General features: G+C 46.6%; 2 protein-coding genes across 2 annotated transcripts; both read right to left on the reverse strand.

Annotated features, from left to right (window-relative positions):
* Positions 1-2582: 2582 nt before the first annotated feature.
* On the reverse strand, positions 2583-3145 carry LOC127326804 (small polypeptide DEVIL 4-like). Its single transcript, XM_051353617.2, has one exon. It carries the CDS (start codon positions 2984-2986, stop codon positions 2846-2848), a length of 141 nt encoding a protein of 46 aa, XP_051209577.1. The 5' UTR covers positions 2987-3145; the 3' UTR covers positions 2583-2845.
* Positions 3146-10834: 7689 nt separating this feature from the next.
* LOC127326891 (small polypeptide DEVIL 4-like) lies at positions 10835-11453 on the reverse strand. Its single transcript, XM_051353694.2, has one exon. It carries the CDS (start codon positions 11291-11293, stop codon positions 11150-11152), a length of 144 nt encoding a protein of 47 aa, XP_051209654.1. The 5' UTR covers positions 11294-11453; the 3' UTR covers positions 10835-11149.
* Positions 11454-26044: the final 14591 nt, after the last annotated feature.

A 26044-nucleotide genomic window follows, 5' to 3' on the forward strand; every position in this document is an offset into this window, starting at 1 on the left:
TTCCAGTACTATGTACTTGATGTTAAGACGTTATTAATTTAACGCAAGACAAAGGCCCTTATGTTTAAAATGTGAAGGTAGAGTGTCGCGGTTGCAGAAGAGTCTGTCAAAACTTTGGACCTACTTGTCGAAGTACAACTTGCACCGTGATTAGCAGTAGTTAATTAATCTGTTCCCAGCTATGGTTACATAAATAGCCTGAACTTGGACGTGGATCCTGAAAAAAGTGCAGCAAGTGGTTGCAGGATACGTGCGCTAAACGGGTGTTTCACCGACATTCGGAGTAATAAAAGAACAGCGTGTTCGGAACCGTGCCCATTGGCACTAAACAAAAGTGACTCCTTGAAAACAATGCATCATGTTAGTATCTTGTTTCGGGTTGAGGCATCCATCAAGGCTGTTCAGGGCAAGAAGGAACGGGAATTCCAAAACTCTGTTTGCAACCTTTTTTTTATCAGCAACGAAATCGACATAAAATCATTGCATTGATGGCATGTATCCATTCTTAGCAGCAACAGTAACCAAATAATTGCTGAGAAGATATTTGGCAATGCACAATCCTGCATGTTTCATGCACAAGTTAATAAATTATCAGCTTGCCTGGTCTTCCAATACTCTAGTCATTGCGAGAAATGCTGAATATAACGACGCATGATGGCACCGAATGAGATCTGCAAGGACCCTGCTCACAGTGAGCTGTGCTGCTACAAAATCAAGACCAAGCAGGAGCAACGACAGTGCTGCATCTATGCAGGTTCCTTGAAGCTTCTCATTTCTGTTATATTAGTTTATTTTGTGGTATTAAAAAATTAAAGCTTGATATTTTTTTAGACAACCTAATTTATTTAATGCTGCTAAAAATCCAGTAGCTCCATGAGCCAGGAGTCGTGTTTATAATCGCTCAATGGGACGGCAAATTTGACAAAACATTGAATTAACATTTCCATTCATAAATGTGTGCAGTTAACATCAGAAATATTGAACCAACGAAAGCACAAGTAAATTTGTCCCGAAATAATCAAGTGACACATTTGACAACGCTGCAATTTTTGTTATTGGAGCAGCCAACATCGTGAAAATGTTGCTGCCATATTCACAATAATTACTACTACACGTACAGTTTTAATTGGTTGTGTGCACAAGTATTTGAATTTGAACAATCTACGGCCTACTATTGCCGGAATGCCGGTACCGCAAGTTTCCAAAGTGCACATCCTTGAGAAGGCCATTTTTTCGATAAAGAGTATATATTAGTATCACGAAGATATCAATTACACAGCCTCTGCAATAACACACTGCTCTAACGGCATTACGGATGCACAGACAAAAAGAAATGAAGACGAATTACACAAAAGAAAATTCTCGCTAGAGTGATCAATTTTCTGTAGCAGCAATACATACACCACCAAGACGGTACCAGAAGACCAACTTCTCCAACAACGACGCCTTCAAGAGGGAAACCAGAAAATTCTCGCTAGAGTGATCAATTTTTGTAGCAGCAATACATACATCACCAAGCCAGTACCAGAAGACCAATTTCTCCAACAACGACGCCTCCAATGCACACACACCATCATCACCCGATCATAGATCATAGATTTTCATCCTATAGAAAGTATTCGCTCATATAACAATGCCTTCAATAAGACCATTGCCAAGCACAATCAATTAAGGCAGACCTTGGATTTTCACCCTGCAATGTAGGACATTGAACTTCTCCTGTGTTGTCGCCCCCACTTGTCGATGCCGTTGCTACGAGTCATGAAACACCAAGCTAGTTCCTCATCGTCTAAAAGACTCGAACCACCATTGCTAATCATCAGAATTCCAACTTCCATGTCATTCTCTGCCTCTATCATTACCATGGACCGTAAGACTTGTCCCGTGATGGTAACAGACAACAGAACTTTGCCACGCTCCCCTGAAACCAAACGGACAGAATAAAACATGGGTGCGCATGACTGAATTCCACCCGTTCCAGCAATCTCCAGGCATGTCGCCTAGTGAAGTTCGCCGGAGGAGCCTTCCGAAACTCGACACTCCGATTGGATCAATGATGGCAGGTATCTAGAAAATATTTGTCTTGGCACGAGAGAAACCCCATCACCTTATTCAAGGTCTCGGACGTGATGGGATGGTGAGATCTGGCCTACTATCGCCTGGCCGACCGCCAACACTGCCACGGTGCCCAGCAACCGGCGCCGCAGACAAAACCACGGTTGCCCGCCACCGAAGCCGAGGATCAACGCACCCACTCAAGGAGCGTTATCCCAAGGCAGTACCGCCGGCTTGGATGAGCCTCCATCCCCCAACAGGCGCACATTGGTAACTAGATCGAGGTCAGCAGGCTGCAAAGGCAAGGCGATCTGAATCTTACAGCAGCCAGCCAAGTAGTTCTGCGTGCGAAAACTTTCAAACGACTGATCCTATCGAATGAAGTAAGAATGTTCAAAAACAAATGGCATATTTGCACTAGCATTTAGGTAGCTAGTCAGATATCAAGAATCATGTTCCAGTATTACAGACCATACATTGGAATTCCAAGAGATAAACCTGTTTTTCATATCTTTCACAATCCTTCCTTCTTCTATTTTCGAAATCTTTCATTTCTGATCGAGCAAACCCACAACAAGAATGCCAACACACAGCAGATCCATAAATGCACATCCTTGCCATTGCAGGACTTAGGAGCACCACTACACGAAACCAAAACCGTCAGCAACATCTATCTGAAACTTCTGAACTACCCCTTGTACATACACACACACGCACAACAAAGAATTTGTCAAGCCTAGCTAGAAATTAACATCTATGGTAGGGTCAGAGAAGAACAGAGATGGATGAGCTAGTCATGGCAGCAGAGGAGCATGACGACGCATCGCCGGATGATGTAAAGCCTGGCCTTGTGCTCCCTCATCATCCTGCTCAGCCCTCCTGCTGACCCCTTCTGCTTTCCATGGCTCTTCATCTTGTACATCTTGTCCATCCTGAACAGAGACGATGGTGATTGAGCTAAGTGACCAGGGAGGCTCTCTGCTGGTACTAAGTGGATCTGATTGCCTTAGATGTGGTTGGGGCGAAGTGTCAAGCGGTTGCCATGCTTATATAGCAGGGTAATGGCAAGGACTACTCCCTCACATGATCCTCACATCTTTGCCAACTTGAGAGTATAAAAACCTGATGCGTTGGAGACATTGGGTAGAGAGAGATGGGGGCAAATGCCCCTTGTAGGAAGTGGGGAGCTGCCGCCAGCTCCACATGCACATGCAGCAGGTAGCATCTCGCTCAAGTTGCACGCAACGGATTCCGATGACGCCCCAGGGGACAATCGCCTTCTGGACAACCAAAAAAGGCCACTCACTCCCGAGTCACCGAATCCACCAGGATGCCTAATTTTACCAGCTTTGTCTAGTGTATATGTGTGCGTTTTTTTGGCATGTTCCTTCGAAAGGTGGTGAGAATAATTCTGTGAAGATGCACGAAAGTGGCTGGCTTTCCTTGAGGAACTGTCCGGTCGGATCTTGGAATGTAATGTATACTCATGTTTATGTCGTCGTCAAGTTGGGGGATCCTCATTTATAGTGCGTGATGACATGATGATAATGTTCCTTGAGATATCCAAGCTGGTATGTACTTTTGGTTTTTGTATTAACGTGTTAATCATTTCGTTGGGCTATTAGGAGTAGTATGGATCCCTACAGGAAAAATACCCAAATATTGCGCAGGTATAGAAAAGTGAGGATTATTAATAATAGTTATTCTTTTTACCAGCTTCCAATATGGTTGGGGGCCCTCTACTGCAGATAACCTAAACAAAGAAGAATTATAAGAAAATCCATTGATTGTATATGAATGACTATAATGACTACAATCTATTTTTTGCCGGACTAGTAACGGAACGCGTACAAACCTGTTCAACTAATAACATACTTAAATGCAAAAAATGCAATTACTTTGACATCTATAAGTATATTTTGAAATATTTTTAGATGTTTTCTCACTTTGGGAATTAATTATGGATGTGGGATAAATCTTATTGGACAAGCTACTATAGCTTAAATCAAACATATTACAAGCAGGTACTACTAGGGTGGGGGTCGAGTTTGCCCCCTAATTAACAAGTGGTACTACTAGGGGTGATTGGTATTGCATGGAATACTAGTACAAACCGATGCTGACAGCCAGAAGGCACACAGTTAAAAGTAGCTACACATTAATTAGTAGTGAGGGTGTCAGACTTGGTCGCCCGCGACCCGACCAACATTGGCAACTGTTCATAATAATAAAAAGACGTTTAGGATATGTTAGAATGGAATTTTGGTAACCCAATATATGGCATTGGAGATCCATCAAAAACCGTTTGCAATAAAATGGCAATATGGCCAGTGTGAAGTAGGCATGACAAAAATATTTCCAGGTAAGCCATAATAGTTTTCACCCTAAACAAATAATTTCACACGTAAAAAATAGTTCGAGCAGTACACAATGAGTACTCAAACAACATATAAATTACTGTGGCTAAGAAAACAATGACAATCTGATATGCCAATCTTAACAACCTGGTGAATATCCATGAGATCTTGCATATAACTAGTATTGTGACCACCATGTAGAAGGTAACACATGTTCTCCATACCACATACATCTTTCCATGGATCATCACCACATCGTTTTGCAATACTTGGTGTAAACATATCAGGTGTTACATTTTTATAAGACTTGAACATACTCCACTTGACATGATACATCTTGTTAGAGAGGAAAGATGCAACCACATAGCCAATTTGTTTTAGGTTTGGGGTTACCATGGATCCAAGAACCCTAGTAGTATAAGAACAATATGTGACCCTTAAATGATGAATGAATATACGAGACTCCCATACTGTGTTCGTGGATTTGATATCACAATCAGGCGATCTTGGCAGTGGAGGGTCATCATCTTATCCATAATCATCTTCTTATGCATCATCTTTTCTGCGTTCGTCTTCTTCTTAATCCTTCATCTCACCATCTTTATCTAGACTTAATTCTCTACGACTACCTCCATCAAGAGAATCGTAACAAGACTCTCCTAACACCTAAGATTTTTCATCATAGACTATACCTCCTCCTGAACTCTTAGGTAGCTTCTAGCATGCAATGATATCATATATATCAAACACAATATTAACTAGATCCTCCTTGCCCTTGGTGACATGGATATACCCTATCAGGTGCATGTTATTGGTATACCGGGTGCGGTTCAGTCGAAGGTCAATGAAGCCCAAGGTGCAACAAGCAGTCAAAGCCCAAGAAGCTAGGTGTATCGACTAAGGAAAGATCATAGAAGGAATAGACCTACATGAACACAACTCCAATGTGTAATAGATTAGGACTCTTGTAAATCCTAGTGTCGTTGCCTAATCGACGGTACCTCGGAGGAGGGATCCTCACGAGGGGGAGAAGAAGTAGGGGCCATAAGGCGGAGTGCACACGGGACGGTGGTACGCGAGTTACCCAGCTTCGGAACACCTGCACGATGACAGGGCCTACTGCTGCTTGTCTGGAATTATCTGGGCGCTTTCGCGTTGTTACAATGAGTTGTGGTTGTCTCGCTTCTAACTCGAGATCTCCCCTCAGGGCTCCCGGGATCCGGCTTATAAAGGCGCACGGATCTAGGGTTTACATGGAGAGTCCTAGCCGGATTACAGGTCGCCTAACTACGGTACAAGGTCTTGCCGTGTACGTCAAGGATCTGCCTTCCTCCCTACGTCGTACTGGATCCGGGTTCCACATGGGCCTCCATGGATCCGGGTTACTCCTGGGCCTCCATGGATCCGGGTTATTCCTGGGCCTCCATGGATCCGGGTTACTCCTGGGCCTCCATGGATCCGGGTTACTCCTGGGCCTCCATGGATCCGGGTTCCTCCGATGGTCGGTTGGGATCCGGCTTCCCTATCCTGGGCTGGACTTCATCCTTTAGGATCAACAGCAACTGGGCCGCCCGACGAGCCACACGCCACATCACCATCTATGGGCCACCCGGGCTTGCCGGATCTAGGCACTGTCGATGGTACACCCATGAAGTATACCCACAACAGTAGCCCCCAGAGTTCTCCGAGTTTCACCTGCTGTTTCCGCCTCACTAGTCCATCATGGTCTCCGGCAATATTGGTAACGCGGAGAAACTTGAAGAGCTCTAACTTCATATTTTCTTCTTTCCCAACTTTCAGTCGGAAAAAACCCTCATCTGCGGGACTTCATCCATCGACAAGACATAACATGTCTCCGGGTTACTCCCCGCTATGCGGACAAGAATTTGCTTATCTTCACGCCGTTACCCGGAACCTTAAAAGATTCAAACGGTTCCGCCTATCTTGGCGCCATTTTCGCGTGATTCGAGCGGTAAGTTGAGGTGCGGATCCGACTACCAAAAATTAGTTGCGGATCCGGCTACCAAAAATTAGGTGCGGATCCGGCTACCAAAAATTAGGTGCGGATCCGACTAGTTAGCCAGATTTTCGCCATCTTTGAAAATTTTCTTGACATAACCATATGTATGTAGCCCCCGAGCGTTGAGTCGGCTTGCTCCAAGGAGACTCGATGCTCAGAAACTTAGCCCCCAAGCGTCATTTCCGACTTGTTGCTCCAAAGAGAACTTCATCGATGTAGCCCCCGAGCGCCAAGGTGAATTTACTTGAAAATCCGGCTTGGTGCTCTTAGAGTAGCTTTATCTTTATATGTGACTTAGGAATAGCGTAAATCCCAAGCATCTAGGCGAAAATTTCCAGCACTGATACCCGAAAGGAAACACATTTTTCACCTAAGATCGAACCGCAGCCCCCGAGGGTTGGTTCCGGCTAAGCATAGCGGAATCAAGACTCAAGTTACTTTTCCAGCTGTGCACGCCATGGATCCGCCTAACCTCGGGGGACTGTTGTACGTCCAAGTGTCATATACCTGATACATAAACATAAAAACATATTTGTATTAAATTGTTTCTTTGATCATGTTCAACGAACAAATGCAAGGCGGAACAAAAACGGCCTTTGAACAAATGTTTTAAAGCTGAAACTATGCAGCAGTTGAACAACATAAAACTGTCAAGGCGGAAAAAACTCGACTATCTTGAACAGTTAATGTAATTTATATGTTTTAAGCAAGTGCTGGTTTATCCATTCTTCTGGTTTATATGCTTGACTTTTCGCGAGACGGCAAACTTTAAACACAGAACATCTGCTGAGGCGATAGCGCTTAATAGCGAAACAATCAAGAACCTCAGAAACAGAGGCCGGTTTTAAGTACCGAAATGTCACTACTAAGGAATCCACATATAAACAACAGAAAACGTGTAGGCCAGAAAACTCAAGCTAACGCCCGAAGGCGGAAATTTTGCAGCGTACTGGAGCCTTAAGCGGCAAAAACAGTACAAAGTTTTTCACGAGCGCAAGGCAAATCGTGGGAAAGATATGACCAACAGTGAAAGCGGTAAAAGACTCAGGATATGAGTGAACCAATCTTAATCTCATGATCATAAAATATTAAAATATTAATTATAAATAGGGACTTAGCTGTTTGGAGCGGAGTCAACGTCGGTCGTGGCGGTTTTTCTTCGGCGTTCCGTCGAGCCGGTGCGAGATTGATTGTCGCAGTGGTCCTGTCGGTGCGGATCCACCTACCAAAATTTAGGTGTGGATCCGACTTCCAAAAATTGAGGTGCGGATCCATCTACCAAAATTTTGGCATGGATCCGGCTACAAAACATAGGTGCGGATCCGGCTACCAAATATATAGGTGCTGATCCGACTACCAAAAATTTAGGTGCGGATCCGGCTGCCAAAAACATAGGTGCGGATCTGACTACCAAAAACGTAGGCGCGGATCCGGCAACCAAAAGCATAGGTGCGGATCCGACTACCAAAAACGTAGGCGCGGATCCGACTACCAAAAACGTAGGCGCGGATCCGGCTACCAAAACCAGAATTTGAAATTTCCGGGTCTAAGGCGGATTCTTCTGTGGAAAGCTCCAGCGACTCGGATCGGATCTTTGCAGCTGCGTCCTGCTCGGCGGCGGTCGTAGCTGCCGTACTTACCAGTGCGTTTCCGTCGAAATTGACGGTCTCGCAGATGAAGATGTGGAACCCGCCCGGTTCCGGCCTCCAGACGCCGCAGGCCCCACGGTGGGCGCCAACTGTCGTTGCCTAATCGACGGTACCTCGGAGGAGGGATCCTCACGAGGGGGAGAAGAAGTAGGGGCCATAGGGCGGAGTGCACACGGGATGGTGGTACGCGAGTTACCCAGCTTCAGAACACCTGCACGATGACATGGCCTACTGCTGCTTGTCTGGAATTATCTGGGCGCTTTCGCGTTGTTACAATGAGTTGTGGTTGTCTCGCTTCTAACTCGAGATCTCCCCTCAGGGCTCCCGGGATCCGGCTTATAAAGGCGCACGGATCTAGGGTTTACATGGAGAGTCCTAGCCGGATTACAGGTCGCCTAACTACGGTACAAGGTCTTGCCGTGTACGTCAAGGATCTGCCTTCCTCCCTACGTAAATCGGATCCGGGTTCCACATGGGCCTCCATGGATCCGGGTTACTCCTGGGCCTCCATGGATCCGGGTTACTCCTGGGCCTCCATGGATCCGGGTTACTCCTGGGCCTCCATGGATCCGGGTTACTCCTGGGCCTCCATGGATCCGGGTTACTCCTGGACCTCCATGGATCCGGGTTCCTCCGATGGTCGGTTGGGATCCGGCTTCCCTATCCTGGGCTGGACTTCATCCTTTAGGATCAACAGCAACTGGGCCGCCCGACGAGCCACACGCCACATCACCATCTATGGGCCACCCGGGCTTGCCGGATCTAGGCACTGTCGATGGTACACCCATGAAGTATACCCACAACACCTAGCCTGGTTGCATAAATAAGGCCAGGCAGGGCGTCCCTTAGATCATATTGATATAGCATAGCCGCAATATACATACAACATAGAGATTGGACCTAGACTAGACACAACTCCGCCTAGGGCGGCACCCTATACACAACTATGATTATACTGGATTGCTAGCAGGATGTAGCGATCCTCCACCACACGGACGTGAACCTGGGTTCCTCGTGTGCCATCCCGCTCCAGGGGTCTTCACGCGTCGCCTTTCCCTAGAACCTAAGTCCGTAACCTTGGACATTACCGAGGGTACAACCTCGTCACTTGGGGCGTCTAGATTAGGCAGATCACTTGATGATAGGGTCGAGGTGCACGTCGATAAGGAAGTATGGCGAACAAATGGTCATGCACGTGTCGCGGGTGGGTAGGCACTCCATGTACATGGCACACATCGATAGTCACCCCTTGATGTAACAGTTAGGCCAACTGTTTCACGTGACGAAGGTGGTTCACGTCGAATAGAACATCGGGTAGAACATCAAGTAGAACAACTGATCATGTGCGCATCACTGACATTATGCATAATGTTTAATTAGCTCATGAAAATACACCTGAATATGTTTATAAGTTTCACCCACGGGGAAACCTTCAGGAAGCCTAGTATCAGTCACGACTTTGTGTGCAACTAGGTTCATAGAAAACCTGCAGTTCCAAACATAGTCCATGGCTTAATTGTAAACTAGTGCAGCATAAGGTTTAAGGTGAAAGTTCATGATTATAAATATTCTTCTAGAACCATATGCAAACTCTACGAGCCTATGAAATCCGGTTGGGGTTGTTGAAATTATTGATTATTAGGCCAACTCATTTATATGTATTCTCAATAATTATTATAATTAATCCTAGAGTCCCACTTTGCTCATCCCTGCATGGAAGTAAGTGAGACTAAAATTTAGTCCACGTAAGCACATATCTAGTTTGAAGGGACTTACACCTCCTTATAAGGAGGCTCTCCTAACATTAATAACAACATAAGAAGATGCCACATACAAATGTACTCATCATATGCCGCATCTCCATGACATGTGTCCTATCGCATTCGCATCCATCGTGTTCAGTGAATGATCTGGGCCGAGCTTTCACCTATGCCACCAGTATGCGTTGGCTTCTTTCCTCCATAAACAACCGGAGCCCAAACATTTGGAAGATAAGTCCGAACGGTCTCTTTAGAAGTTAAAACACTGCCGTATATTAGTGGAAGAAAAATTTGATGGTTGTGAACCATTCACAGAGTCGACATGAGTCTGTCTCTTGACTCTAGAGCTTTGCCCCACCGTCCATGACAGTAGGTCGCAGAACCTCGCTTCTTCTGATCATGTACGAAAGAGGTGTGATCGGCTTTTTTGGGAGGCTCTCGGGCAACTTATGGTTTCTTCTTTGATATTGATGTCGACGACTACTTTTCCAAAAACGACAAATTTCTCTATGACTACTTACCTAATATTACCGTGAACGTTTCTTCTTCCAAACCACCCTATGTTCCTGTTTTATCTATTGGGGGTCATATTCAAATCACTACTACTAGAAATCAGTGACATGCTCTTACGTCTTACCTTCTAGATTGCATGACTAGTTTATTCTCTACTTTCATGGTCATGCTTTATCTGCTATTTTTATGGATTAAATTATATGGGAAATTTCTCATATTTTAAGAAGCATGTAAAGTTTTATCTGGTCGCATGCACAACTATTTGAATTCTGAACATATTAGCATACAAATCTTGTAAGTTTCACCTCGATATGATGGTATATTCCCAATATGCACGACTTTGAGATGGCCATATATATGCGAAATCGTTCAGACAACTTATCCAATCGAGTGAGGTAAGAAAATTCCCAAATGACGCACACTTGCATTAGAAATTTGGTAGCTAGTCAACAAACCCGAATCATGCTTCAACAACATAGATGATAAATGGAATGCCAACAAAAAAACCTTTTATACCATTCATATTTTTTTAGATCTTTCATCACACAGCGAAGGATGACAACATCCAACAAACTAACACATGCACATCCTTGCCAATTGCAGGACTTAGCAGCACTACCATACAAACGTCAATATCCAAGTTAATCATCAGCAACATCGATATATCTACAACTTCTGAACTACCTCATGTACATTCACACCAAAGAATCTGTCAAGACTACCTACAAACTAACGATAATCAAATCAAGAACAAAACACCTATGGTGGGGTCAGAGAAGAGCAGAGATGAATCAGCTAGTCATGGCAGCAGAGGAGCATTACGACGCATCGCCGGATGATGTAAAGCCTGGCCTTGTGCTCCCTCAGAACCCTGCTCAGCCCTCTTCCTCCTCCTGGCGACTCACTGTGCTTCCTATGGCTGATCTTCACGGTGTCCATCCTGAGCTAGATAGCTCCTCTACAGACAGGGTGATTGAGCTAGGTGAGCAGGAAGGTTGTCTTCTGCTACTGGAATACTGGATATATCGGCCTGCCTCTGCTGTGGTTGTGGCCAAGTGTGCAGCAGTTGCGATGCTTATATAGCAGAAAATTGGCCAAATGGCAAGAACTACACTCTCTCACATGATCCTCACATCTTTGCCGACTGGAGAGTATAAAATACTGACAAGAGTGAGTGACGTTGGGCAGATAGATGGGGGCATATGCCCCTTGTAGGAAGTGGGGAGCTGCCCCTAGCTCCACATGCACATGCAGCTGGCCTCTCTCTCAAGTTGCACGCAACGGATTCCCATGACGCTTTAGGGGACAATCGCCTTCTGGACAGCCAAAAAAGGCCACTCTTGACACCGAATCCATTCCACGATCAGGATGCGTAATTCCACTATTCTTCCTCCGTATTCCTTCTTGTATCTCCTGCAAGATACTCTTACCTGCTAATTAATGGTTTGCATTTTTTGACAATTTTTTTCTTTTCTACAAGAGAAGTATATCTTGATATGGATGCCAAATTCTACTAGCTTCGCTTCTTCCATTCATGAGATTATCTCACCTACTTTTTCTGGTTATATGTTCGTATTTGCCATGTTCCTGTGAAGATGGGCGGAAGTGGCCTGGCCAGGCTACGTGCCTTTCATTAAGGAACTGTCCTGTCGGTCGGATCTTGGAATGTTATATACGCTCGTGTTTATGTGGTAGCCAGGTTGGGGGATTCTCATTTTATAATGCGTGATGACATGATGATAACGTTCCGTCGAATATCCAAGCTGGTATGTACTTTTGATTTTTATATTCAGTCTTTAATCATTTTTGGGGCAATTATCAGTACGGTCCGTACAAGAAAATAGCCAAAATAAAAATATTGCACCGGCAGAGTAATGGAAGGATTAATATACCCTTTTGTTTATACTCTCTCCATCCCACTAAAAGTGTCAAAATATTATCAAAATTTGGATGTATCGAGATACATCTAAATTTTAACAAAGTTGAGACACTTTTGGTAGGATGGAGGGAGTATTAGCTTCCGATATAGTTGGCGCCTTTCTGACAGATAGCCTAAACAAAGAAGAAATTTTGTAAGCAAAAAACCGAGTATTGTCATTGTATATAAAACGGATATAATATACATTATTACATATTCAATATAAACTTTCTTTCCATACCCTAGCATCCAAAGGGGATAGTCTGGCACTCTGGCGCCTTCTCCGGGTGAGAGGATAGTATTTTTTGTTTGACTTTAGGTTTTTTGTTGTTGGTGTCCCAGTTTCAACGGTGAAGACAAAAATATTACAACCAAGCAATAAATTAAACATACCTTTTATGGATCATATCTGGAATTTCATTTTAAATGAAAATGATTGCTTGTGAATTTCAAATAACCTGGATATATCAAGATCAAAGACATGAACAAAAGGTTATATTAAAGATCTAATATAATGGATGACATGGGCTTAGCCCAGTGGTTGGGGTCGCAGTGGCGCATCCTAACGACCGGAGTTCGATTCCTGTCAGGGACGAATTTCGGAAGTATCACGCCAAGTCCCACTTCTAATATAATGTAGACGAAAACTGTGTACACCAAAATAAATAATCTCATGCACAAAAAATGAAATTTAGAGTACTTAAGAGGCCATGCCAAGCTACAGTCATAAGCTTTAGTAGAGGGTATCCTTACAATATTTTTGTAACAGGTCTGACACTTTGCCAAAACTAATACCTCATGTCATCCGCCGATAAAACTATTTTAAAATCTGACTCGTGGGTTTGGCGCCAACGAGAACGTATCCTAAGTTGTGCAGGTCGGCGCCTAGGGTTTCATCGTCGAAGTAGGTCAGCGTCAGCGCACCTGGTTCCAAGCTAGGTCGTTACCAATGCCATTGGCGTCGAGAACACCACAACAAATGTCCCTACCAACGGTTGCCTGTGAAACCATGGCTACTAAGGCCATTATGCGCGAAATACAAAATACTTGCCATCGACCTGCATAACTTTGACTTTGTCCTTTGTCGAGGGTACTCCTCGGCAATGCCCTCCGATTGGGGCTTAGGGTTGATGGAATCCTGTAGGCTGACATGAGACATCGGTTAACAGACAAGCGGGGAGAGCGATTTACCCAGGTTCGGGGCCCTCGATGAGGTAAAACCCTTACGTCCTGCCTGTCTGATCTTGATTATGAAAATATCGGGTTACAATGGGGTGCCGAAGGTTTTGGTTGTGATCTCGTCGAGAGGCTAAGTGCTACGGCGACCTAGCTCTAGACTTACGGTGGCTAAAGTTGCTAAGATTGATTGTGTCCCTCGGCAGCCCCTCTCCTGGCCCTTATATAGGAGGTCAGGTCTCAAGAGATCTGTCCGGGTACGATTAGGTTTACAAAAGACCTAGCTCTAAACTTTCCTTGTTCGGCTCCTCTCCGTCTTGTTCTTCAAGGAATCCTCTCCAGCACCGTCCCTAGTGGCCCACCTTGCCATCGGATATCTTCATGGGCCTCCAGTTGGGCCGTACAGGATAGGGCAATGTCAGTTACCCGAAGGATAATGCCCACGTCAGTAGTCCCCGAGTGTCTAGCCGAAGATATTTCAGGTAGAGACTAAAGCATGCCTCCACTGAATGTTCTTCTCCCTTGATTGTTCTTGTCCATCTTGTAACAGCATTATCTTCTTCTATCGGGTGCGCGTCCAGCGCTCCCGATGGGAGTAGCCCCCGAGTCTAGGCGCGGATGCTTGCGATCTGTGCGTAGACTCAAGTTGTGCTACTCGAACGTCTTCTTCTGCCGAAGTTTTCTGCAGGTCTTCATAGGTCATCCGATATATTTGCATCGGGGCTTGTATTTTTTCAGTGAGGTTTTTAATGCGTAAAGGATATTGAGTAACGTGTCCAGCTTTGCTGGTTAACTGCCGATGGCAAAACAACGTTACCCTACACAGAATCAAGTCCCCGGGCATGATCCTGGAGTTCAAAAAAGTTTTATCGGGTGCGCGTCCAGCGCTCCCGATGGGAGTAGCCCCCGAGTCTGGGCACGGGCGCTTCTGACCGGGTGCAGACTCGAGCTGAGCATTCCGTCCCTTTCTTCAAATATTTCTTCACGCCTTTCTTCGCAGGAAATTTTCGAGATCACGTTTATCGGGTGCGCGTTCAGCGCTCCCGATGGGAGTAACCCCCGAGTCTAGGTGCGAATGCTCGCAATCCGTGCGTAGACTTAAGTTGACCACCCGATGATTTTGGTTTTTCTTCGGATGCTTCCCGCGGGCTTCACGACGTCACTGATGACGCAATCACTGTTATGGTTTGATTGACAAGACGTGACCTGACGGGCCCACCCTAGTTCTGCGCAGACAGTTTTTAGGAAATGACCAGTGCATGCGCATTGACCGAGGCGCCTCCTCGACTTTCGCACATCGTGGGAATAATGGGCCGCCGGTTCCGTTCTCTTCTAGAGCGACACGTGTACAACTAGATCTCGTCCACCTCCCACGATGTCTTTGGAGGTATGACCACGATTTCCCATCAATCCCATGGCATAAATAGGGAGTCTTCCCGTTGTTTTCACTTTTTACGTTTCCACACTGCTCATCTTCTTCTCCAGCATTTCTTTTCACCTCTGGTCCTTCTCTCAAGACCTCCGAGCGCCATGGGCAAGAAGAAGAGCGCCAGCGCCTCAGGCGCAACCAAGGTTAGCCGCGATTGGGGCGCCTCCACCATTTCCAACCGCGAGGTGAACAAGCTGCGCACCCTCGGCCTCATCTCCCCGTCCGACGACGACATTCGTCTTCCAGGTCCAGCCTCTTGCCCAAAGCCCCCGAAGGGCTTTACTGTTATGTTCGTCGCCTTTCTGTTTCGCGGGCTTTCTCTTCCTGCCCACGAATTTCTTCGTTCCCTTTTGTTTTTCTATGGGATTCAGCTCTGGCAGCTGACAAGGTATTAACTTGTCAATGCCCACAAATAGTTTTTGGTACTGCGGGTACCTCTGTTTTGAAGGCGATAATACTTCACTAATGAAATATACTGGCCTCTGCACTCCATGGAGTTTTCCTTCTTCTTCTCTTTCGACCACTAGCGCCGTGCTGACCACCTGGGGTGTAGCCGCAATGTATAGCAGGAGGGGTTCCTTCTCTTTTGGCGCCACCAAGATCGGTGGTGTCGAGATTGCACATTTAAGATCCTCGAAAGCTCTATCTGCTTCTTCGTTCCACTGGAACTTGTCTCCTTGTTTGATTAAGGTGTAGAACGGTAGCGCCTTTTCTCCCAGCCTGGCGACGAATCTGCTTAAAGCTGCGACTCGCCCAGTTAGCTGTTATATTTCTTTCAACTTTGTTGGCTTCCTCATTGTTACGATAGCTTGGATTTTTTCGGGATTAGCTTCGATCCCTCTTGCTGATACTAGGAACCCGAGAAGTTCTCTCAGGACGCTAAAGAACACTTCGTCGGATTCAACTTGAGACAAAATTTGTCGAGGTTGTCGAAGGTTTCCTTCAAGTCCTCGATTAATGTTGCCCCCTTTTTTGATGTGATGACGACGTCGTCGATGTATACTTGTACATTTTTCCCAATCTGTGTTGCTAAGCACTTCTGCATCATCCGTTGATATGTTGCTCCCGCGTTTTTCAACCCGAAAGGCATTGTCCTGTAACAAAATACGCCATACGGTGTAATGAACGTTGTCTTGGCTTCGTCATCTTCTTTTAATCTGATCTGGTTATAACCAGAATATGCGTCCAAGAAGGAAAGACGTTCACATCCTGCCGTGGAGTCGATAATTTGATCGATCCTTGGGAGGGGAAAGTGATCCTTTGGACAATGTTTATTGAGGCACGTAAAGTCGACACACATGCGAAGGACTTTCGTGTTTTTCTTCGGCACCATCACTGGGTTAGCTACCCAGGTGGCCTCTGTGGATATCTCTTTAATGAAACCAGCTTCTCTGAGTCGATCAATTTCTGACAGCATGGCTTTGCGGTTTGGTTCCGAAAAATGCCGCAAAGGTTGTTTGATTGGTCTTGCTATTGGATCCAAGTTTAGGTGGTGCTCGGCAAGTTCCCTGGGTACTCCTGGCATGTCAGCTGGACACCATGCGAAGATTTTCCAGTGCTCACGGAGGAACTCGACGAGCGCGCTTTCCTATGCGAGGTCCATATTTGTTGCGATGGACGTCGTTTTCTTTGGATCTGTCGGGTGAATCTGCACTTCCTTAGAATCTTTTGCGGTATTGAAAGTTGATTCCTTGTTGGGTCTCCCTACATCTGGCAGCACATCATAATCAGTCATGAGCCTTGACGCTGCATACTCCGCTTGCATCCTGAAGGTTTCTGATAGTCGATGAAAATCCTTGTCACAGTTATCGGCTAGCGTGAAGCTTCCTTTGACTGTGATTGGCCCCATGGGCCCATGCAACCTCCAAAGCAGGTATGTGTAGTGTGGCACCGCCATAAACCTGGCATACGCTGGGTGTCCCAACAAAGCGTGATACTGCGACGAGAAATCGACAACTTCGAATTCCAACCTTTCTATCCTGTAATTTTCTCGGGTCCCAAACTGAACGTCAAGATTGATCCTCCCCAATGGGTAACTTGGCTTCTCTGGTGTGATGCCGTGGAAACGTGTGTCGGTTGGTTTCAAATTTGCTAAGGAGATGTTCATCTTCCTTAGCGTATCTGCGTACATAAGGTTTAAACTGCTGCCGCCATCTATGAACACTCGAGATACGTCGAATCCTGCAATTACTGCTGGTAAGATAAGTGTTGATTGCCCTGGTCGAGGAACTTGCTGCGGGTGATCCGCTATTGTGAAGCCAATGTCTTGCCCTGACCAATTTAGGTACTCAACCGTTGGTGGAGGCATCTTCTCTGCCATAAACACTTGCCGCGAGATTACCTTCTGAGCCCTATTAGATGGCCTAGCTTTTTGAATCATCGAGACCGCACCATTATTGTTCGGATCAACATATGGAGGTGGTTGTGGTGCTGCCGCTATTCTGAGCTGATGTCGATTTTCGTCCGTGATCGCGGGAGGAGGTGGCAAGTGGATCTCACTCCTGGGCCCTTGGGGGTTTCTATTTGCTGCGTGAGCATTAGCCATCCCTGCGACCCGCAACATTGCCTGAAAATTGCGACAGTCCTTCTGCAGATGTCCTGACTGCCTTTTCCCGTTGCTATCGAGATAAAAATGCATCTGGCACGGCCCGTTCATCATATCTTCGGGAGTTACGAAAGATCTCTGAAATCTTGACCCGCTATTTTGCCTGTTATCTCTATTGTCGCCTTGCTGTGCATTACTTCTTTGGTAATCATCTCTATTGTTTCCTCCATTGTTTCCCCGAAAACCAGCCGATATTTGGCCAGGTGCGTCGTAACTTGAGAATTGTCGAGGAAATCGGCGTCTATTTTGAAAATTTCGACTGCGGTCCTCCTCTGGGGACCTATGTCGTTTGTTATGTACCGCATCTTCACCATCTGCCCATCTGTTTGCTATTTCCATTAATGCTGATACTGTCCTTGGGTTTGTCCTTCCCAAGTCCTCCACGAAATCTCCTCGTCGAACTCCTGCTACAAACGCATCTATCGCTCTCTCGTCAGATATATTTTCTGCCGAGTTTTTGATGATGTTCCACCTTTGGATGTATTTCCTCATTGATTCATCATGCTTTTGTCGACATGACCTCAGCTCCTCTAGTGTCGCAGGTTTCTTGCAGGTTGATCGGAAATTCTTGATAAACACATCCTCAAAACTTTCCCAGCTATCGATGGAGCCTGGGGGAAGCTTCTTTATCCACGATCTGGCGGCTCCGCTCAGATGTATTTGGATGCTCTGCATGGCTGTTGCTCTTGTTCCGCCTATCAATTTTACTGTCTCGAGGTAATCGACTAGCCAATCCTCGGGATCTTGCAGGCCATCGAATTTCTTGAAACTATCGGGTAGCTTGAATCCTGATGGAACTCGGGTTTTTCGGACCCGTCGTGTGAAACACGGGAGTCCACACATATCTTCTTCAGCAAGTTCTGGTGAATGCCGACGTTCCCTTCTTTCTTGTCGCGCTCTATCCACTCTAGCCCGAGTCGTTGTGTCTCTGGCTCCACTCGCTCTCGGTGGATCTTGCACTGCTGCGGTAGGTCTCAGACTATTTTGCCTTGCAGTTCCTTCGGGAGGTGTAGCGGCGAACGTTGCTCCCATGGCGCCACATCCTGCCATGGCCATGTTATACAACGCTTCTCTTGGATCTCCGGGAGGTGGTCTAGACGCCAGGATGAAAGCTTGTGTCGCCATGTACCCTGCTTCCGGTGTTTTTGGGATAATATTCCCCCTCGTGTCGATTGACATGAAGGACATGTCGAGGTTTTGGATTAGAGTCTCTCTTTCAGCCTCCGGTATATTTTGCAGCCGAGATCTTGCTCTCCTCCGAGCTTCTCTGTGACTATCTCCTGAAGTTCCTGACTGTCGACTTAACTCCGCTCTTCGCCTGCTTGACGCGGAAGCTGCCTCCCTTCTTCTATTCAGAGCAGCTGTCTCTTTTTCCAATTCTCTTCCAGCTCGAGCAAGCCTATATTGGTAAGCCTGCAATTCTTCGACCGTAGCAGTTGTCTCCATTGGTTCAGAACCATCCATAGCTCTTGCTGCTCTATCCCACGCTGCTTGTGGAAGTTGAATCCTAACGCGTGGTGTAGGCCCGACATATTTAGTGCCCAAACCACGCCTTAGGTCAGAGGGATCGACATATGGATTTCCCAAATCGTCGAAAGCCTCTGATGTTTCCTCCTGATCACGACTTGTTTCTCCAATAGCGTAAACTTGATGATATTTTTGATTTTTTACTTTGTTGGGTTTGGTGACACCATCATATAGATGGGTGAAGACCTTGCCTATAGAGATGGACTTGTCGATGAAGTCGAAGCTGTCGGTGTCGCTCGAATCATCGCTTATATAGGAGTCCGCGGATGACTCGAAGGACATGTCGCTGAATATCTTGGCGAGTTTTTCGCTTGCCTTGGTGCCGATGAAGCGTGACGACGAAATCTCCTCGTCGCTTGACTCGATGGATGATGCTGAGCTTGAGAAGTCAGGATCAACCGCCGATAATCCCGACGAGATCGGAACTTCGAGACGATACGCTCCTTCTTTCTCGACACGGAAGTGGAACTTTCCAAACGTCATCTCCATGGGCTCCTCCAGATACGCATATGCATCCAAACGGGAGGGCGGGTGAGGTATAAAATCAACTAGACCAGTTTCGATCTGTTTACCTCTATCCATGATGTTGCTTGCCACCGATGAAGTCGACGATCTTGAACGTGCCATCGAGATCAGCTCCTTGTCGCCTCTAGATCCCATAGACGGCGCCAATTGACAAGGTATTAACTTGTCAATGCCCACAAATAGTAGACTAGGGTTTCGTTGAATGTAGAGGGCAAGTAGATCTCGAAGGTTTCAGCCGAAAAGTACTCGACGATGTAAAAACTAGGGTTTGTGAGACAATGATTCGATGCTTTCTTTGCCCCTCGACTCCCCCTTATATAGGAGGTGGAGCCGAGGGATTCGTATTGTACAAGTTACAGAGTCCGGGAGGGTTTCCAACTCATCCCGCAAGATTACAAACATCCTCTCCTAATACAACTCTAACTTTCCTTAATAACAACTTGGGCTTCCGATTCTTCTTATTCTTCGAGTCGTGGGCCTTCAGTAAACCCCGGGTACCATCTTCGGCAGGCCCATTGGGGATGCCTATGTCAGCAGCTGACCCCAAATTCCATTCTCCATCTTTCCATCTTCACCACCGTTTGCGGAGCTTTCCTCGGCATTGATCCCCACTGGGGTCTTTGGAGGAAAATCTTCTATGTCAAGCGTCACAATGACAACAACCCCCCCCCCCCCCCCGTCGTTGGTGGCGTTGGTTTCGTTGTTAAAAAGGAAGTTGATTACTTCAACTTCCCGATGAAAGAATCTGTCCAGGGCTGGCGTCACAAATGGTTCTACCTGCGAGACACTCCAGCGTCTGGGCGGCGTTCCAACCTTCCCCTGTTTAAAGATGTCCTGGTAGCTCAGCCGAAGAAATCTTGGCGAAACACCCTGTCTCCCGACGAAAGCGCTATAGCCGACAAGCTGTTCGAGCAAGTTGTTGACCTGAAGAACGCGGGAGGCTTGACGATGTGCGGCACTGAGGTAGTTTCAGTGTTCCTGAGACGTCGGGTGCAGCCACTGATGTCCCGGCCCCACCAACTGTGGATGTACACCGGGAAGGATGATACGTCGAGAGTAAGCTCTGGCGATCTGTCGGATGAAGACCTTCGCGACGAAGTACGGTGTCTTACTTGCTACAACATGAAGGACATTATTGTCCTGACTTCTGCCCGCTCTCCATATGATCTCAAACACCTTCCGGCTGAGGTAGCCTTTACTGCGTTTGCTTTTATTACTATCATTGTGCTGCTCTTCGATATTTCACTAATTTTTCTCATGTCGACAGGCCTCCACCGTGGCTCAATGTTATCCTCCTACACCCGAAAGTGGTGTGGAACCAGAGGATGATGATGACTCTGAGGAGACTGAGGATGCCCAGCATATTCTTGAGGACAGCGACGTCCAGGAGGACGAAGCTCCCGAGGATGATGCTCTCACCAGGAGCAGGCGGTGCAAGAGGATAAACGAGGACCTTATCACAACGGCTGAATCAAGTCCTAGCGGTCAAGATAATGATGCCGATGAAACCGCATCGCCTCCCCCTGCTGTGAAAAGTTCGACAAGCTTTTTTGCTGTCGAGGATGACCTGGACCTGTGAATATCTATTTTCCTCTTCGTAACTATCCTTCTTTATTCTGCATGTTGATCATCCTTGCTTTTAAAGCAGCTCCGATGATGATGACGATGTTCCCCTTGCAAAGAGGGCTAAGTTATTCTCTGGGAAGTCTGAGTCAGCCAAGGAGTCAAATCCTTCGCCTGCCAAACCAACGCCGCCATAAAGGACGGCCGTTGAGAAGATCCCGGTGTCGAAGGTTATCCCTTCTGGCAACGCTCCCGTTCCATCGGCTGCCCGCGAGCATGTAAGTGATTTATCCGACTTGGCTTTCTTCTTTTTTAGTGGATTTCCATATTCGAATGAGGTTTCTTGACCTTTGCCTCGCAGCCGATATATGCCACAGTTGACGCTGTGGCAGATTTTGCTGATCAATTCATTCGTCTGGAGTCTGAAAATGCTCATCTTCGGAAGACCATCAAGACTTCGGCTGACCAAGTGCTGGAGGCCAACAGGCTTGCAGCCGATGCTCAAAATGAGAACATCTCGCTGAAGGATGAACTGAAGAAGCTGAAGCAAAAAAATGAAGGATGAGCAGGATGCTAGACGCGAGGCCGCAGTCGCAGCCGATGAAAAATAAGGCGTCCTCCGTGAATCCATTGCAAATTTATTGGGTAAGTTCCTCGATGCATGTTATTTTTCCAGTTCTTTCCTTCAGGTTGCTTATCTATCTTCTTCCAGGCGCTGCCGATATAACCATCAATCGGGCTCGCAAGCTTCGAGAGGATTCCATGTCTGATGCCCTGTCACTTGCTGCTGAGTCCAACATCCAAGTTCTTGGACTTTTGCAAAGAACCAAGGGAGCATTATCGAGGTTATTCTCGATGATTTTCCCGAAGATGAAGCAGGACAAGACTCTTGGCGAGATGGCAGGTGCTTTCCTCGTCGACCCTTCTGAGCCTGTGGAGGTACTAAAGTGTCGTTCCCATTTGTTTGGGGTGGTACTTACTTTCCAGCTACTAATGGGTCATGGGCTGGGCTCTGAGCTAGAAAAGTTGTCTAAGGCATTGCCTGTAGATGACAACAATTGCCTAATCAATCTTGAGCCCTTCAAACAATCAGCAGTAACATGTGCTAATCAACTCCTCAAGCTGGTTGACGAGGCGAAGACCAAAACTGTGCCTGAAGCTGCCCCTGGCTCATCATCAGCTCTTCCTTGAATGAATAGTTGCTCTGACAGTTGTAATTAAGGCCTGATACAGTTTAACCCAATCCTGTCTTATTCTGGCTCTGTTGCCAGCACCATCAGTCTTTTGAATGTAATATATACGCTGCATCGCTCCCGATTGGAGTTTTTATTAATGCTATTCTGAACTGAGAATTGTGCTACAGATTCCTTCGTCTTCTTCTCGTGCCGATCCTTCTTTAAATGCTTCGGCTAGCGATGAGTCCGATCTTGTTCGTCGTTTACGTGATAAAATATCTCGATTGAACAAAGACATTACCACCCTTCACACGATGGCAGCGTTGGTGAAAAGAAAAAGTGAGATTGCGACTGCAGTTGAACAACACGCTCTCGACCGTCTCCGTGTTGCTACTGAAAGCTTGAGCTGTAAATGTCCATCCATCCGTCGATTTTTATTGAAGCTCGAATATCCTTTAGCTGATTTTTTCCTCTCGACAGTCGTAGCTTCTGACGAATCAGAGGAAAACAAGAGGATCCATGAAAAGATCGAAGCGATGACCGATGTCGCTCACCCGAAGCATGAGTTGTGGTCCCATCGACCGAAGGCTGTTGCTGTGGCCAAATTTGAGCATCGAGCAGAGAAGGTGCACTATTACTTTGACAAGTTCCATGCTCATCTCTCGATGGTCTGGAGAACCCTGTTTCCTATGGACCAAGCACCCGAAACTTTATCTGCTCTGTTTACTCGATTCAAGACCCCTGAAAGGATTCGACTATTGGTACGAAAAGAGCTCCTGGCCAGCGCTGAACTTGCTCTTGCTTCAGTGTTAGCGTGTCATCCGACCCTAGATTTGGAGGTCATAGAAAATGCCAATAGGAGATTAGACCAATATTACGACATTGCTAGAAATCCTGCATATACCATCATCTCTCGGATGGAAACATGTATTGAGAGGAATCTAAAGGCCCGAGAGGACCAGAGAAACCTGCCATGAATTTATGCATTCATATGTATGTAATGACCTTGTACCTGCAAGGGATAATCTCATGTGAATTTAATGTGTGTTTCGTACATCATGTACTTTTGGTGAATTTGCTAATTCGATTAATAATTTCTTGTCGGGGGCGGCCGAGTGATCAAGTCAGCCTGCTCACCCGACGACTCCGTTGTAATTGCAAGTTTATTGCGGAGTCGATGCGTAAGTTCTGTAAGAGCGACACCCATCGAATAATCGAGGGATTTAAGCGCTTGGCTTCGTCACGCGGTGCACCGGTTTGAGCCTTGTTTGTGATAGTACGTCCATCGACTGCAGCACTCGCATATTTTCTCGAAGCTTGGATGGGTTGTTGTGTGTCATTAACCTTAGCTCCCGATGGGAGTATTTAATTAATGACACTGTGCGAGCGTGTTTCTGGCCTGCGCTCCCGATGGGAGTAAGAGCCAATGACGAGGGCCCGGAACAATTTATTCGGATAATGAGGCCTGGAACAATAAAGGTAGAAAACCCGATCAGAATTTTTTATTCATAACATAAGACAAGCTTAGGAGTTGCCAAATAACAAGAGGAGGATAATTATATCCTATGCGTAGAACCGTCGCAAATGTGCAACGTTCCATGGATTTTCAACGTCTTGACCCGAAGCTGGATTCTTGAGACGATAAGCTCCCCCTCGTATCACTTTAGTGATGATAAACGACCCTTCCCATGGAGATTCGACCTTTAGGGGTCTCTCTTGCTTCAGTCGCAGTACCATATATCTTCAACACTGGAGCTTCGATGGCGTACTCGTCGACTGTGATAATTTCTTAATGCCTGCTGATACACCGTTGTTCTTGCCAATGCAATGTCCCGAGCTTTGTCAAGGAGGTCCACGGCGTCTTGCAGCACGTTGTTGGAAGTAGCTTTCGTGTACGCGGTCACCCGAGAGGCTTTGAATCGTACATCGTCTGGCAAAACTGCTTCAGCTCCGTATACCAAGAAGAACGGGGTGTACTGGGTTGACCTGTTGGGTGTAGTGCGCAAACTCCAAAGCACAGATGTCAATTCTTCGACCCAAGCTCCAGTCGCACCCGTAAGGCGTTTCTTGAGGCCATCTCCTATTAGACCGTTGATCCTTTCGACCTGGCCGTTGGTCTGGGGATGTACCACCGAAGCGAATTTTAATTTAATGCCACCGTCATCGCAAAACTTCCGGAACTTTTTGGAATCAAAATTAGTTCCATTGTATGTGACGATACTGTGAGGCATGCCGAATCGACAAGTTATTCCCTTGAAGAACTGGACAGCGGTTTCGGCTTTCTGATTTCGAACAGGTACAGCCTCGATCCACTTGGTAAACTTGTCGACTGCAACCAGTAGATACGTGTGACCCCCAAGCGATGATCTCGGCAGCGGTCCAACTTGGTCGAGTCCCCACTGTGCGAAGGGCCACGCGAGTGGTATCGTCATCAGATCTGTTGCAGGGGCGTGCGGTTTTGGTGCAAAACGCTGACAAGGGTCGCACTTCAGGACTAGGTCTCGTGCGTCCGATGCTGCCGTTGGCCAGTAAAACCCTGCTCTGAAAGCTTTCGCCACGAGGGCCATGCTGCTTGCGTGGTGCCCACAGGTTCCTTCATGTATCTCGCGTAGCGGGGCCTTTCCGTCGTCGATGGCGATGCATCTTTGAAAGATGCCAGAGATACTACGTTTGTAGAGTTCCCCGTTGACCACAGTGAACGCTTTTGACCGTCTCACAATTCTCCTGGCTTCCACCGGATCCTCTGGTAGTTGCTGCTCTATTAAGTATGCTAAAAAGGGGTTGGTCCACACGGGTTCGAGGAGGAGGACCTGCTCTGTAGGTCGAGATGGAGATTCTTCGACATTTCGCTGCAAGCTTGCCTCTGAATCGTCAGCCGATGATTTTGGAGGTGCCAATGCTTTCTCCTTTATCGATCGCTGAGTGATAACTTCGTAAAATACTCCGTCTAGAATGGGGAACACGTGGATCCAATGTTCGCCAGAGCATCGGCTTCCTCGTTGCTGGCTCTGCCGATATGCTTGAGTTCGCACCCTTCAAATTTGGCTTCCATATTCTGGTATAATTGACGGTAGGCGATCATGTTATCGCTGACCGCGTCGCATAAATTCATCGACTGCTGCACCACCAGGTTCGAGTCTCCATAAATTTCCAGGCGAGTTGCTCAACATACATTTGCCATCTTCATTCCGTGCAATAGCGCTTCGTATTCCGCTTCATTATTTGTCGGCAGGGTGAAATTCATATGTAGGATGTACTTCATCTTGTCTCCTTGTGGCGATATCAGTATCACCCCTGCTCCTGCGCCTGTACTCCGCTTAGACCCGTCAAAATACATTGTCCATGATCCAGACATGTCGGGTGCTGCCGGTGTTTGTGACTGGATCCAGTCTGCCACAAAATCTGGGAGGACTTGAGATTTGATCGCCGTCCGGTTGACGTAGGTTATGTCGTGTGGCGCTATCTTGATGGCCCATTGGGACACTCGACCCATAGCTTCTGGGTTAGTGAGTATATTCTTCAACGATGCCTCGCTTACGACGATGATCGGGTGCTCCGTGAAATAATGGCGTAGCTTACGAGCCGTTCTCCAAACCGCATATGCCAACTTCTGGTGATGAGGATACCTCTGTTTCGCTGGCGTGAGTACTTCGCTGAGGTAGTAAACGGGCCTTTGCACACCGTGAACTCTTCCCGCCTCCTCTCGTTCAACAACTAGGACGCTGCTGAAGACTTGCACCGTTGCTGCTATGTACATGAGCAATGTTTCCTT

The sequence above is a fragment of the Lolium perenne genome, chromosome 1, assembly GCF_019359855.2.
Source record: "Lolium perenne isolate Kyuss_39 chromosome 1, Kyuss_2.0, whole genome shotgun sequence".
NCBI lineage: Eukaryota > Viridiplantae > Streptophyta > Magnoliopsida > Poales > Poaceae > Lolium > Lolium perenne.